General features: G+C 32.9%; 2 protein-coding genes across 2 annotated transcripts in view; one reads left to right on the top strand and one right to left on the bottom strand.

Moving 5' to 3' along the window:
* The window catches only part of LOC125072650 (slit homolog 3 protein), a 97160-nt gene that overhangs the window by 36946 nt on the left and 46634 nt on the right, over positions 1-13580 (bottom strand). The window lies entirely within an intron of this gene.
* The window catches only part of LOC125072649 (lysozyme), a 28182-nt gene continuing 17905 nt past the window's right edge, over positions 3304-13580 (top strand). The window contains exons 1-3 of the mRNA XM_047683296.1: positions 3304-3327; positions 5029-5185; positions 9896-9984. Coding sequence (XP_047539252.1) covers positions 5047-5185; positions 9896-9984 — 228 coding nt within the window. The 5' untranslated portion in view covers positions 3304-3327; positions 5029-5046. The remainder of the gene's footprint in view (positions 3328-5028; positions 5186-9895; positions 9985-13580) is intronic.

Below are 13580 nucleotides of genomic sequence, written 5' to 3'. Positions count from 1 at the left end.
TATGATAAAATGTGCGTTAGTATGTATACGTATTTAATTATTCTTTTTAAAGTTTTGCGTCTACGAACATATTTAATAAAAGGCGAGAGTGCGAGTCGGACTCGCCCATGAAGGTTTCCGTAACACCAAGTAACATAATATAAAAGTTCTTGTAGTTCGTTGTAACTTTGATCGATGTTTTAATAATAGTGGTTTTTTTAATTAATGAGCAGGTGGTGCGGTCCTTGGGCGGTGGTAATCACTTTCCATCAAGTGAGTATCCAAAGCGTTTGCCCCCTATAACTTAAAAAAAAAACATGCATGGGTTTGATGAAAATAATTATTTTTGAGTTTCAGGTCTAAGTATTGGGAAACCCCAATGAAAATATTTTTTCTATTTTTGTGTGGAAATCTTAATGCGGTTCACAGAATACATCTACTTAACAAATTACAATAGTATAGTTCTTAAAGTTTCAGAAAAAATGCCTGTGACATATGGACCGACAGACAGATATTTATAACAGAACTTTTTGGACACTACTAACGTGGAGTGAGGTAGCGATAGTAAAATAACAGCCTATACATGTCCCACTACTGGGCAAAGGCCCCCTTTCCCTTTTCAGGAGAAGGTTAGGGTAAGGAGAGCTTACTCCACCACGCTGCTCCAAGACGGACAAATTCTCAAAGAGTTTACTTTCACCACCAAGCTGGAGATGAACTATAAATAAAAAATAAGTATCGTGTCCAAGGTTTGAACCCAAAATCATCGGTTATAATTAAGTCTTGTAAGCTCTGGGCCATCACAGCTCGTTACGTAGTACTACCTACTCAATCATCGTCAGATAATAAAAAAGTTTTCCTCTGATAAATTTATCTTAAATAAGAATTTTCAAAGCTACTAAAATTGAAATAGACAATACGAGAGGTACGATAATATTCAAATTAATCGCCTCCTAAGGACAAGCTTAAGCTTTTCAGCGACCAATTGAAATTGACCTTCAAATTTTACATTTTCTCAAAAAAAGCCCAAAACAAACATTGTCATATGAAGATCGCATTATTTTGGTTTATTTTGGACCCTTAACGATACATCACTAAGAGTTAATGCCCCTGACACTTACCACGCTTAATAACAGTTTCAACAACAAACATTGTTTCAAATCCATTTTCATTTTCATTATTGTTGAGAATTATAAAGGCTTTGTAAAAATGTGGAGCCCTTTGTATCGTGAGGTTTTGTTTATGAAGTGAGGTTCTGAAATATTAATTTGGGGAAAGAGTGTTTTATTCTACGCCATTTCTCTTACATCAACATTTTTGCAATGTCGTTAAAGAGATGTAGAAAATGTAATTTTTTAACTCGGTGTTTATTTAATATAATAGTATTAGAATATCTTTAGTATTTAAGGAATTGTTAAATATTTTTTTCACTTTATTAGGTTCAATATATACATATAATAATTGTAATGTAGGTAATAAATTATAACCACTTCGTATAGGCAAAAGAAAATCAAACCTTGTTTGTCCTAAATGATCTAATTTTTGGCTCACTTTTCAAAAGCCAATAGAACAAAACTTCTATCAGCAAATCTTCTAATATTCAGGCGATAAAGTGTATTTGTATTTTAATATTTAACACTAATATCATCCTGAACATAGGAAAAAAGGCCTTCGTGAATGAATAGATCTATAACGTAAAATATAAATATCTAAACGTTAGAAAAGGATTTAAATTTGTTAAGTAACTAGTCGTAGATATTGACACTTCTTAGAAATATTAACTATTACTTTCATCGCCAATGCGCCACCTTCGGTACTTAGATGTTATGTCCCTTGTGCCTGCAGTAACTACAGGCACAAGGGGCATAACATCTATCACTACCTCATTCACCCTTCAAACCAATATTTGGCGGTTATATACCTGATGAGTGGGTAAATACCCACCCAGATGGCCTTGCTGAATTTCAAGCCCTACCATCAAGCTCTTTAAACGATACGTTCATTAGACTTACTGCTACACGCGTTTTTTCAAGGGATATTTTTTTTGCCTAGGTAAACATTTTACTATATGGAGGTAATAAGCATACGATATTTTTACATAGACGTAATAATATTTTAATACCAATGCGACACAACGTAAACGTAAAATAAAACGACGATGATACACTTAAATGTTGGAAAATTCCAGAATAAAATCGCATAAAACAAAACATATATCTAATGGTTAGGTGTTACCATTGCATAGCTGTACGAGTCTCCTAACGCCGTTTAAAAAACTGCGAGTCTTTACGCTGAAATCGCAGCCATAAATGATCCCGGGAACAGGGGTTTAGGCGATAGCAAACGCGCACTATACTTTTGTCTGAAGTGTTCTTTAAAGGCCATTGTGCATTCAATCGGTATCGTAAATAAAAAGAATACGTAAAAATTCCATTTTCAAAAAATCGTCCGTTTAATTCTATTAACCGTTATTACAATTTGATTCATGTATTGATTCACGCATTGTACATATATGATCATTTTCTATTAAAAGCTTTTGAATGATTATTCTACTAACTAACTTTTTATACTAGGGCCAACTGCCACTCCTCTAAGAATTTGGAAAGAAAATAAAACAGTTTTAAACATAAATCTTTCTACTCTTGCCACCAAAGACATCGTGTTTTATGTCTTGATTTTGCTATTTATTACTCATTATTAAGTTTGGATGTTTATTTAAAAATTTTGTGTAAGAAAGAGAAAGCGCGCCACCTCCGAGTGCGCTTGAAGCGTTGAGATGGCGGGAACGCTGGAGGGCTCCAGCGGCGTGGCGCGACCGTCTGCGCGAGGAACCTGCCTGTCTTCGAAGCCTGGATGAGATGAAAGCGAAGTCACCTAGTAACTTACATAGATAACGACCCGGCAAGCACCACTGAATTTTCATGTGCTTAATTTGTGTTTATAATTCATCTCGTGCTCGGCGCTGAAGGAAAACATCGTGAGAAAACCTATATGTGTTTATTTTAACGAAATTTAAAAAAACACGCATCGTAGCAGCGTGGTGGAATATACTCCTAACCTTCTACTCAAAGGGAGAGGCCTAAGCCTAGCTGTGGGAAATTTACAGGCTGTACATGTTAAATAAATTCATTTCTTTAAACTTTACTTTGATTCCATCTGATTATTTTTCGTAATAAATAAATTAAATATACCGTCTTTAAAATAATTTAATATTTTGCGATTCGTCTGTGCTTACCCTTAAGCGCGTGCGTTAGATGCGTGCAATACATAATCGAATAATTGACAGGGCCCCTGTGTCCTGAGTAACAGTTAGTTGCACTTGCATCTCCTGCGCAGACTATTGTTAAGGTAATGTCTCTGTTTTTATTACTAGAATATATATATTAATATTTAAAATAATTTGGGAATTTGAAAAGTTTAAATAAAGCATACACGGACTCGTTCAATAAATTAACAGAACTATTTTCAACAGGATTCCTATTTTACTTTTGTTTTTAGTTTTTAAACGTTTTTTAGCCAATCACGTTATCGTATTCATGTAACCGAATTTCAAATACCCAATGAAAATCGGATAGAGGTATTTTTATTAGTTACAGTTTAATTACAATAAGGAACAATATATTCTTAATCTAGTAATTTAGATTTGTTTCTATTACGTATCGACGTTTTTTTTTTTTAAAATTGTAACTCATTTATCCCGTATCTTCTGCTCCTTGATATTTGAGTTAATCAACATATTATACGACCGATTTGTAAGTCACCTTAATAAATATGCCGATGTTCCCAACCAGTCCATGCATTGCCTGCGTACTGAAAACTAATTTCAGATATTACGTTTTCAATCGTAATTCATAGTAATACATAGTACTGCTATTCGGTACTAGAAAGAATGAATAGTCTGTCTTAGTAGGCCTGCGTGTTGCTATTATATTCAAAATTTCATTGATCGTAATGACTTACTAAATGTTATTTATTATTCGAAATATGACTATATTCTATTTATTTATTTTTGAAGTAAAAAAATATTACAAATTTTAGTGTTAATGTTATAAATAACAATAGATTTATTTTTGTAGTAATTTAACTTCTTTAACGGAAAATAATTTATTTAATTCCGATTTTTTTTTTTTAATTAAAACAATAATAAAAACCAAAAGTAAATTTTGTAAGAATAAACTTAAAATTACCGCAGTACACAACTGTGTAATGCACAAAGTAATACGCAACATTGTCTATAATCATTGTAACATGGACGGGCTACACGCATCAAAATGGCGTATCACCGTAAATCAATTTACAGCATTTCACGAGTGAGATACTAATGGAGTTCTAATAAAAATTTAAATAAATTCAAGTTTTTAAATATAATATATAATTATAGAATATTTTGCTTCAAAGTAGATAATTTTAATATATATATATTTAGCGAATTTATTTCGCAATATTCTTATGACTTGTTTCTATCTTTTATTTCTACTCGATGTCTTAGAATATATTTCCATTAATAGTCTTATTATTACTAATTTTGGTACTATACATTTATATCACATAACAAAGTACATAAAAAATACCTAGGAAGCAATACTAAGTTTACGTAGCACTCAACGCGATACCCAAGGGTTACTTGTTAGTAACTCGATACAATAACGGTTATTTAATTCGATTAAATTTCAAGAGTGCATTCGTTTATGAGGCGGGATGTCCGATTGTGACCCTTGGGTTATTGTCCTACTCCTAGCACAAGACTTATACTTAATTGAAAGCGGTAAATAGAAATATTAGTACACTTATAACGGAATTTGTTATCATTCTTATAAAATCTAAAATACGTCTAAAAAAAAATGTAGTCGATTTGTATTAATATTGTAAAAATCTGTGGTTCTTTTAATTGCATTAGATCGAAACATCAAAGTGTTAGCATTATCGAGGATCCATAATTGAACTATCGAAGCCATCGTAATATCGAAGGATATGGGTTCAAATTTTCTAAATCCTATATTATTTTATGTTTTTATTCAATAATTATTAATACTTTTGATGTTATATTAGAACACCGCAATAATCAAAATGCGACGCCAACTCGTGCTGTTCTGGCTTGCCGTGTCCTTAGTGACGAACATAGAAGGACATGCTAGAACATTCACACGCTGTCAACTCTCCAGAGAACTCCTCCGGTACAACTTTCCACGTGCTTTGATATCAAATTGTAAGTATTTATTGGCTTACCTTAACAAGATTATGCAATTGGAATACGAAGTTTCTGAATAGTTATATTATCATTTTAGTCCGTTTGTTAATGCGATTTACTAAAATATATATGTTGTGTAGTACGTTTAAGGAATTGTACTAAAATAGCAGATAAACTCTTTATTTCTTAAACTGTAGAGTAAATTAAATGAAGACAGAAATCTGGTGTATGTGCGTTTGAATAGCTCTTAAGACCAATCCAAAACTGTGGAATACTTTGCCTGAGTCTGAATTTCCCGATAGGTACAACCTTGGTGTCTTCAAATATTATTAACAGGTATCTTCTAGACAAGCGTGCTACATTGTACAACGTGTCGATTCTTCATCAGGCTAAACAACGGTCAAACGCTAGCCTATTAAGGGTAATAAAAACCAATGTAAGCAATATAATTTTCATAAAAATAACTCTAGAGTTAATTTCGTGCAATTTATTTAGATAAATATAGTCACGTATATAATCACAGCCTTTTAAACATCCGAATTATAAAACGAAAACAAAATACCTTATCAAGAATGTCTTACCGCTACTAAATTTAATCAAAAGGAAAATAGCGTTGGAAAAAGTATCCAATTTTCTTTAACAAATCCGGAGACAGAGAAATGGATGAGAACAGACGTTTCAGGTAAAAGTAACAGTGCAGTTAAACTGAAATGGAGCCTGACCATCTAACCACGAATTGCAAAATTTTAAGAGGATTTAATTTTCATTAGAACTTATGGTCCATGAAGATGGAGCTAAAAAAACTTCAACGAGATAATGTTATTCGAATTAATACGTATGAAATAAAAAGAAAACGATTTTAGAATTGACCAATTCTTACACTAATGTTTATAATACCATTTAAAATAATCAAAATCAAATATGTTTTTCAAATAGGATCTTATGGTAATTTTCATGGTGGTATAAAACAAGCATGTAATGATCAGAACCGACATAGAACTCAGTAGGTATTTTTTTTAGGGTTCTGTCCATTTGTCCGTCTGTCACCAGGCTGTATCTCATGAACTGTGATAGCTAGACACTGATTATGTTTTTCTATTGCCGCTACAGCAACAAATATTAAAAAACAGAATAAATTTAATATTTAAGCAGGCTGCCATACAACAGACATTTTTTTTATTGATAATGGTACGAAATCCTACGTGCGCGAGTCCTACTAGCACTTAGTCGGTTTTTTATAAATCATATACAATTAATTTCATTTATCTTTAAAATTCGACGAATACCACCTCCCAATTACCATCTATAATATAATAACATATAATTTTCCAAATTTATTGTAAATTTTACGTAAAATTTCTTATATCACAGAAACTATTTTCGCTTGATTGTAAAGTGAATGGAGCAAGCAAATACTTGTACAGCGTATCATTCAAGCCAGTGAGTTAACCTAGCAAAGACTATCCCAGAGGTGCTGACAACGCAAGCTGTGAGATGGATGCATTAGCGAACACAGGACTAATCAGCAAAGTACCGCTCAGTTCTCTCGAGGCATATGATATATGTTGAATTACAACTAGGCTTTGACTTGGGAGCTTTGGTATAAAGAGCTTAGTGTCTTGTACAAAAGTCGTTATGTTCGTATACATTAATGAATTGACGTTACGTGACGTTATTTTTAATGAAGAGTAATGTTATAGAAACTTCAAACGAAAACAAGAAACAATGACACCGATCTTATTGTACCGTTTTTGTTGAGGCAAAATGCAGATGGAAATTATGAATGTATTTAATACTTTAATTACCGTTAATTGGCTCTTCAAAACATCACAAACTCTGCTAGAACCACGTAACCAGTTTTGGTTTTAATTTACAGGATATAAAGCGCGTCCCGACTTCATAGGAGAAAAAATCATAAAGATATCAATAAATATCAATATTCCATTGTTACAGACCTTATAACATGAAGCTGTGTTCCAGATTTCAGTTTTCGAGACTTAGATTTTTTTTCCTGCGCGATCTGTTCGTGTAACTTTGCCAACCTTCCCTTCGTTTTATCATTTAACAAAATTCTATTCATAAATATTAAAAAAAAAAATCACGGTAGACAGATAAGCCACGGCAATACATTCGTTGCATTCACGCCAGCCAGTATCATGACGGATTTAATTATAACTGAATTATAATAGGACTCTACATCTTATTAAATGAGGTTGAACAGATTATTATACATATACTTATAAAGATATTGTAATATCATTGAATCAATAACCTCATTACTGGAAATCGGGTTTATATGTAGTAGAGCATATTTCCAGTTGATTATGAATCTCTTCTGATATGTGTGTGTGTGTGTGTGTGTGTCCGAATAGATTATAATCTGAGGGTAGCAATAGAACTCACACTATAGAAACTCTAATTACACACTTACATTTGGATAGTGGATCACGTCAACGTGCTTGAACTGACTATACTAGGCTAACAAAAGCTAAAATATATGCTCTTTGATCTTATATAGCATGTTTAAGAACTACCAGTAATATATATTGTAGGTATCAGTTATCGAACAAGAATTAATTAGTGATGTGCCTACTCTTGTTCTGAATCTCTCGAACTTAAAGCGATTGAAAGCAACTTCGCCTGTTATATTACTCATCGCTGAGTATCCGAAACTTCGATTTGACTTCATCTTTGGATGTACGTGGATCATCATTGGATATCGATTTTATTAAGACATGTCGAAATGAAGACCAGAACTTTGTGTTAATTACATTAATCTGCTTTCAATTTAATGGTTTGTTTAATTTGAATAAGTTTTTTTCATGTATAGGAGCAATGTTAAATTATTCGTTTACGAATGATTTTGATACAATTAAGAGATACAATTTTAAAAAATCCAAGCAAGTGTGAGTCGGTCTCGCGCACTCAGGGTTCCGCACCACCAGACAGATAGACAACATATTCTGGGAGAGCAACAAATTTAAAGTTTTCTTATTAATTATTGCATAAAATTTCATGTTTCTATTGTGAACGTGATTGTGGAAAATGACACAGGAAAATTAACATTTAATTTATTTTGTAAATAGCGTATTACGGATCGTATAACGAGCTCTCCGTATAAGGGAACGTGTAGTAACTAATCTATTTTATTTCTATATATTTATCAATAATCTCAGCTCTATAAGCATAAAAATTATTCTGTACCAATTATACTAGAAACTAACAGCTTAATACCACTGGAATATTGGTACCGTTGGAAAGGGTAGGGCCTCTCGAATAACATCAAGCGTTGACACATTAGTCATTCCACAGCCAAGAACATAACGATAACGGGGAACCGCGGCAGCCGTAATCTAGAAAATGGCGCATTTATTCGTCATTCAAAATTACAGCTTTACGACGCTTGCAAAAAAAACATATTTTATGACTTCTTACGCCATCTCATTACCTTCAACGTCGAATGAAAGGTTGGCTCGTTTTTCGTTGAAGAAATCGGAGTAACGAGTTAAAGGGAAAATGCTGCTAATATTATAGCTAACATTGTATGCACTTCTAATCTAGACATTATTAGTTAATTTAAACTTGTATATGTGTAATCTTTATTATGTTTTGTCTTCATTTATTCTACATATTTCATACAGTGCATATTTTTTTCTATGAAATAGGTAGGCGGACTGACAAATGGGCCATTTTAACCTTGCGTCTCCAATGCGCTATCAACATTGGGAACTAAGTAGCTATTCCCTCGTGGCTACAGTTACACTGGCTCACTCGTTCTTCAAATCTGAACAGAACCATACATTGCTTAGTATATACCATAGAATTGCTACTTAGTGATAGAATATATGATGAGTGATACTTACCCAGACAGGCTTACACAAAGCCCTACAACCAAATAAATACGAAATGAACGGTATATATGTATATATAGTTCATCTTTGCCATTGTACCAAGATTTTGAAGGATTGTCTAATCGATTTATGAAATCTGTTATACTTTAGATATCAATGAACAGAACAAATCCTACAGCAAACGTCGCTTTTGATTTAAGGCCGTATCAATTTGAATTAATTCGAATTAACCCAGCGTCCCTTTACAGTGTCAATTAAACCGGAGCGCTAACAATTTTAAACTTAAATGAAAGAGCCTCTCGAAATGTTTTGTCATTTGAATCATGCCCCCTTTTTATGCAAATTGGAGATCTCTAAGTTCACCGTGAATGCTTATTAAGGTCGGCAATTCATTCGGTTTCCGCGACTTAATGTTATTATAAGAATTACTTATTTTAAAGTCGACGAATTTAATTTGTGTTTCAAATTGACGAGTTTACTTAGATGATTTTCGAGAAGCATTTGTCTTTTAAAAAGCTTAAAATTGTAATCATATTTAATTTTATAATGAATTATTTTGTCGGATCATCTCAGATAAACTCTTTTCAAATCGGCAGTAGATTATTGACGACCAACGTTCGTAAGGTTCCTTAAATAAGGACTTTTATGAATTTTATGATATATTTTTACAAAAGTTGTGCTCAAGTTGAGCCTTGCAAGCAGTTTGCAATTTACATTTTACAAGAAGACGTAAATATAAAATGTAAAACAACTCGTACCACTGTTTCGGAATATAAATGTTGTCAAAAAATATACCAATAATTAAATTATATTTTAATTTTAATCCAAAAATTAAATTATATAAAAACAACTGATATAATAAAAAAACCGTTCCCAGGGGTATGTTTGATCGAGCACGCCAGCGGAAGAACAACAGAAAAAGTTACCAATCACAACAATTCTTACACCAGCTTCGGATTATTCCAAGTAAGTATATATTTTTTCTTTACTTGTACAACCCCGTCTGGATAAGTAACACCCGCTCATAATATTATATTCTACAGCCAAACAGGAAATCTGGCAACGACTATCAATGGGCGGTAGTGGCCCAGTCAGCCTACTTATTTAATTAAAAAAAAACAATATCTCAAAAAATCAGACTCAAAAAGTATACCAATACTGTTATTTTTTAACTCGAGACTCAACACAATTCATATAAAAATTACAACATTTAAAGTACACGCATCAAAATAATCTAATCACCGCAAGTCAGTATTTCACAAGTGAGATACAAATTAACTCCTCATAGAACAGAATTACGGATCTACTATTCTGACCAGCGAGATATTTTATATATAAAAATGGATAGATGTTTAAGTACGACCTCAACGCTATTGGACTAGTTTTCAAAATAAATGTCTAATATGTGTATTTTTCCATGGAAAACACTACTCTGACATTTACAAGCAGGTTAAAGTTAAACAGGCTTTTTCACTTTCTTAAGATCAAGCCATTTTATTATTGATAAAATTGAACATACATTATATTCATAGTTACTCTACAGTCATCAATTTACAATCCTGAATTATAGATTGTGCATCTATCTACATCTATCTGTCGTCATGTATAAAAACCTTCATGCGATCTTATTGTTATCCTCAATAACAAACATGTTTTTAAGACCTTTTTAAGCTTCTGGCTGCACAATGAAATATATATGTTAAATAAATGCTGGTTAATAGTATAATAATAACAAAACACTTGTTCTAATGTAGAAATATTTTAAGTAACAAATTTATAACTCGCTTCAAATTTGTCGGTAAATATAAGAGAAATGTCACTTTACAAAATATAGCGCGCTCCCAAAGGCACTAATTATTCAGCCAACGTAATACATATAAAATATCGTGTTCCGATATATCTTATTACCTACGTGATTTAATTATGAAACGGTCAACAATTTTCGGAACTTTACATTTTTGGTTTTTATTCCATTTAATAAATTTAAATTAATATTAAATGGAACACAAAAGATTAATTAATGAGATTTAATGTTGGTAATAAATTTGATATTACTCACTCTTCTTGTTAAGTTTTTTTTTTTGCATAATTTTTGTGGAGCATGACTAAGTATAGTAACAGGACAAAGGTCACTCGTTTTGAGGAGATGGTTTCATCACTATCCACTACTCTGCTCTAATGTGGGTTGCGGCACAATCATACGACACGTGTCGATTCCTTACAATGTTTTTCTTCACCTCCGAGCACGGCATGAATAAATAAAAAATTAAGCACATCAAAACTCAGTGCCATTTCGTAGTCGAACAAGCTTCAAGCAGGTTTTATATTTATCCGTAAACAGATAATGTATTTTTTCTTTTGTCACTGAAACATATATAGCTGGTAGGTACGTGTCAGTTCAGAAAACAATTTTCAACAAAAAAATCAATCACAACCAAACATTGTAAAGTTTGATGGCACATCGTTTTCACAACTAGTAACACTCTATCGACGTAACACCGCGGAGTAATCGACAAGAGGCAATCGAGTTAACAACTTTTTGAAAACGTTATCCAGACTAGCCTACTACAATATTCTACTCACATACTACTACAAAAATTTATAAATGTATACTAATATTATAAATGCTAAAAATGACTCTGTCCGTTTGTTACTCTTTAACGGCCTTTAATGGCTCTTTATTGATGCAATCTTAAACCCCAAGGAAGGGCATATGCTTTCTTAGGGCTCCCACACAAAACTGCGATGAGATGCGATGCGAATTCGCATCGCAGGAACGTGCGATGCGAATTTCTGCGATACGATTTAGTGCGGCAAACCGTTTGGTAGGGCGACCATTCCTTCAAGTGTAGTCAGCCGTACTGGACGTGTTTTTAGGAAGCCTAAGATGGATCGCAAAAAGATTATTGCACTGCTGTTATTGTTAAATAGATATAAAAGAAAAAGAAGATTCTGGGTTCATCCATTTATTACGATTATGAACTCTGATGGGAACTATTTTACTCAAAAGTACTATGCGTTGAGACTGGAGAAGATAAATTTTCTTTGTCTTGGAAATTTGGAAACAAACTTTCACTGACGCTTTTCCACGCATCTTGCTTAATAAATTTATTTTTATAATGTTCATCACTTGTGTCCCAAAGATGGGGACCCTCCTCAATTAAAGAAATTAAAAAATCTACATCATATTCCGCCATTTTTTTATAAACAAAGAAGGCGGCGCAGGCGCCGCGCGTCTTTCTCTAAAGCTGTCTCAGAGCGGACTAAAATGGCGTTACCAAGGATGACGTAATATCGTAGGAATGTGCGATGCGAAGCAGATCGGAAATTCTTGCGGTGCGTTCGTGCGAATTCGCAGATATTTGCGATGCGATGTGAATTCGCAGTTTTGTGTGGGAGCCCTTAACGTTTCGGCGGGAAAGTGTGACGGGGATTTTGTTATACGATAGGAATAGCGGGAAGCTGGATCGACTGGATGATTGGAAGTATAAAATAATAATGTCGTTCAATGGAGTTAGATCGATGTCGCTTCTTAATTGTATGTTTTATAGAAAGTGTTAAATAATAAGAAGACGATTAAACAGTGAAACTTTAATTAAATTGTACGAAATAGTTTTTTGGGGTTTCATTACCATTCCGGTACCATATGTCATATTTCTGTTTATTTCTTATGCCTTATACCAGACGACCAACTTCTAAAACGTGACGAAGCCGCGCGCTGCAACTGGTATCTTATACATGAAAAATTAATGCATATAATGCAATTAAGCATAAATACGAAAAAGAAAATAGGTTTTACGTATCTATGCTGCCTACGACGATGTGAACGGTGCATTATCACAGATACACGATTGGTTTACAGTAAATAGTTTAGTTTTGAATACTCAAAAAACAAAATGTATAGTTTTTACTCTACCCAATGTTAAAAAGCAAAATTATAATATTTCTTTAAACGGTGGCCGTCTTGATGTAGTCGATACTACGGTGTTTTAGGAATAGCAATGGATTACAAACTTACTTAGCTCCGCAGCATACGCGGTTAAAATAGTTAGACAACTAACTGATATTGATACCGCTCGTCTTTTCTATTTCATATTGAATATTACTTTGGGGTAACGCTGCAGATATTGAATCTGTTTTTTATTTTACAAAAGAGAGCAATCCGGTCTATTTATAATCTTGGAGCTAGAGACTCTCTTCGGGATGTTTTTAACAAAGTAGGAATCCTCACTGTTATGTCACAATATATTTACAGCAATATTCACAGTAACATTAATCACTTTGATAAAATCAGTGATATTTAAATTACAAATATTTTAAATTTGCTAGAGTAAAATGTTATGTTATATGTGTGTGTGTATAAAGTATCAGAGGCACTCAAACATACATAAAACAGATTATACCAAGTCAAATTATAGCAACTAATACATTATTAACACATACGTTTAAATATAGCAACGTGAAGTATCCTAATTAAGAGTGATTTATGCAATAAACTGGCGTGCATTAATTGAGTTTTCACATTTAACGGGCTTCTGCCTAACGCTAGTTATAAGCGCATT

The sequence above is a fragment of the Vanessa atalanta genome, chromosome 22, assembly GCF_905147765.1.
Source record: "Vanessa atalanta chromosome 22, ilVanAtal1.2, whole genome shotgun sequence".
Classification (NCBI taxonomy): domain Eukaryota; kingdom Metazoa; phylum Arthropoda; class Insecta; order Lepidoptera; family Nymphalidae; genus Vanessa; species Vanessa atalanta.
The sequence above is the reverse complement of the archived record's forward strand: the minus strand, read 5'-3'. Positions and strand labels throughout refer to the sequence as shown.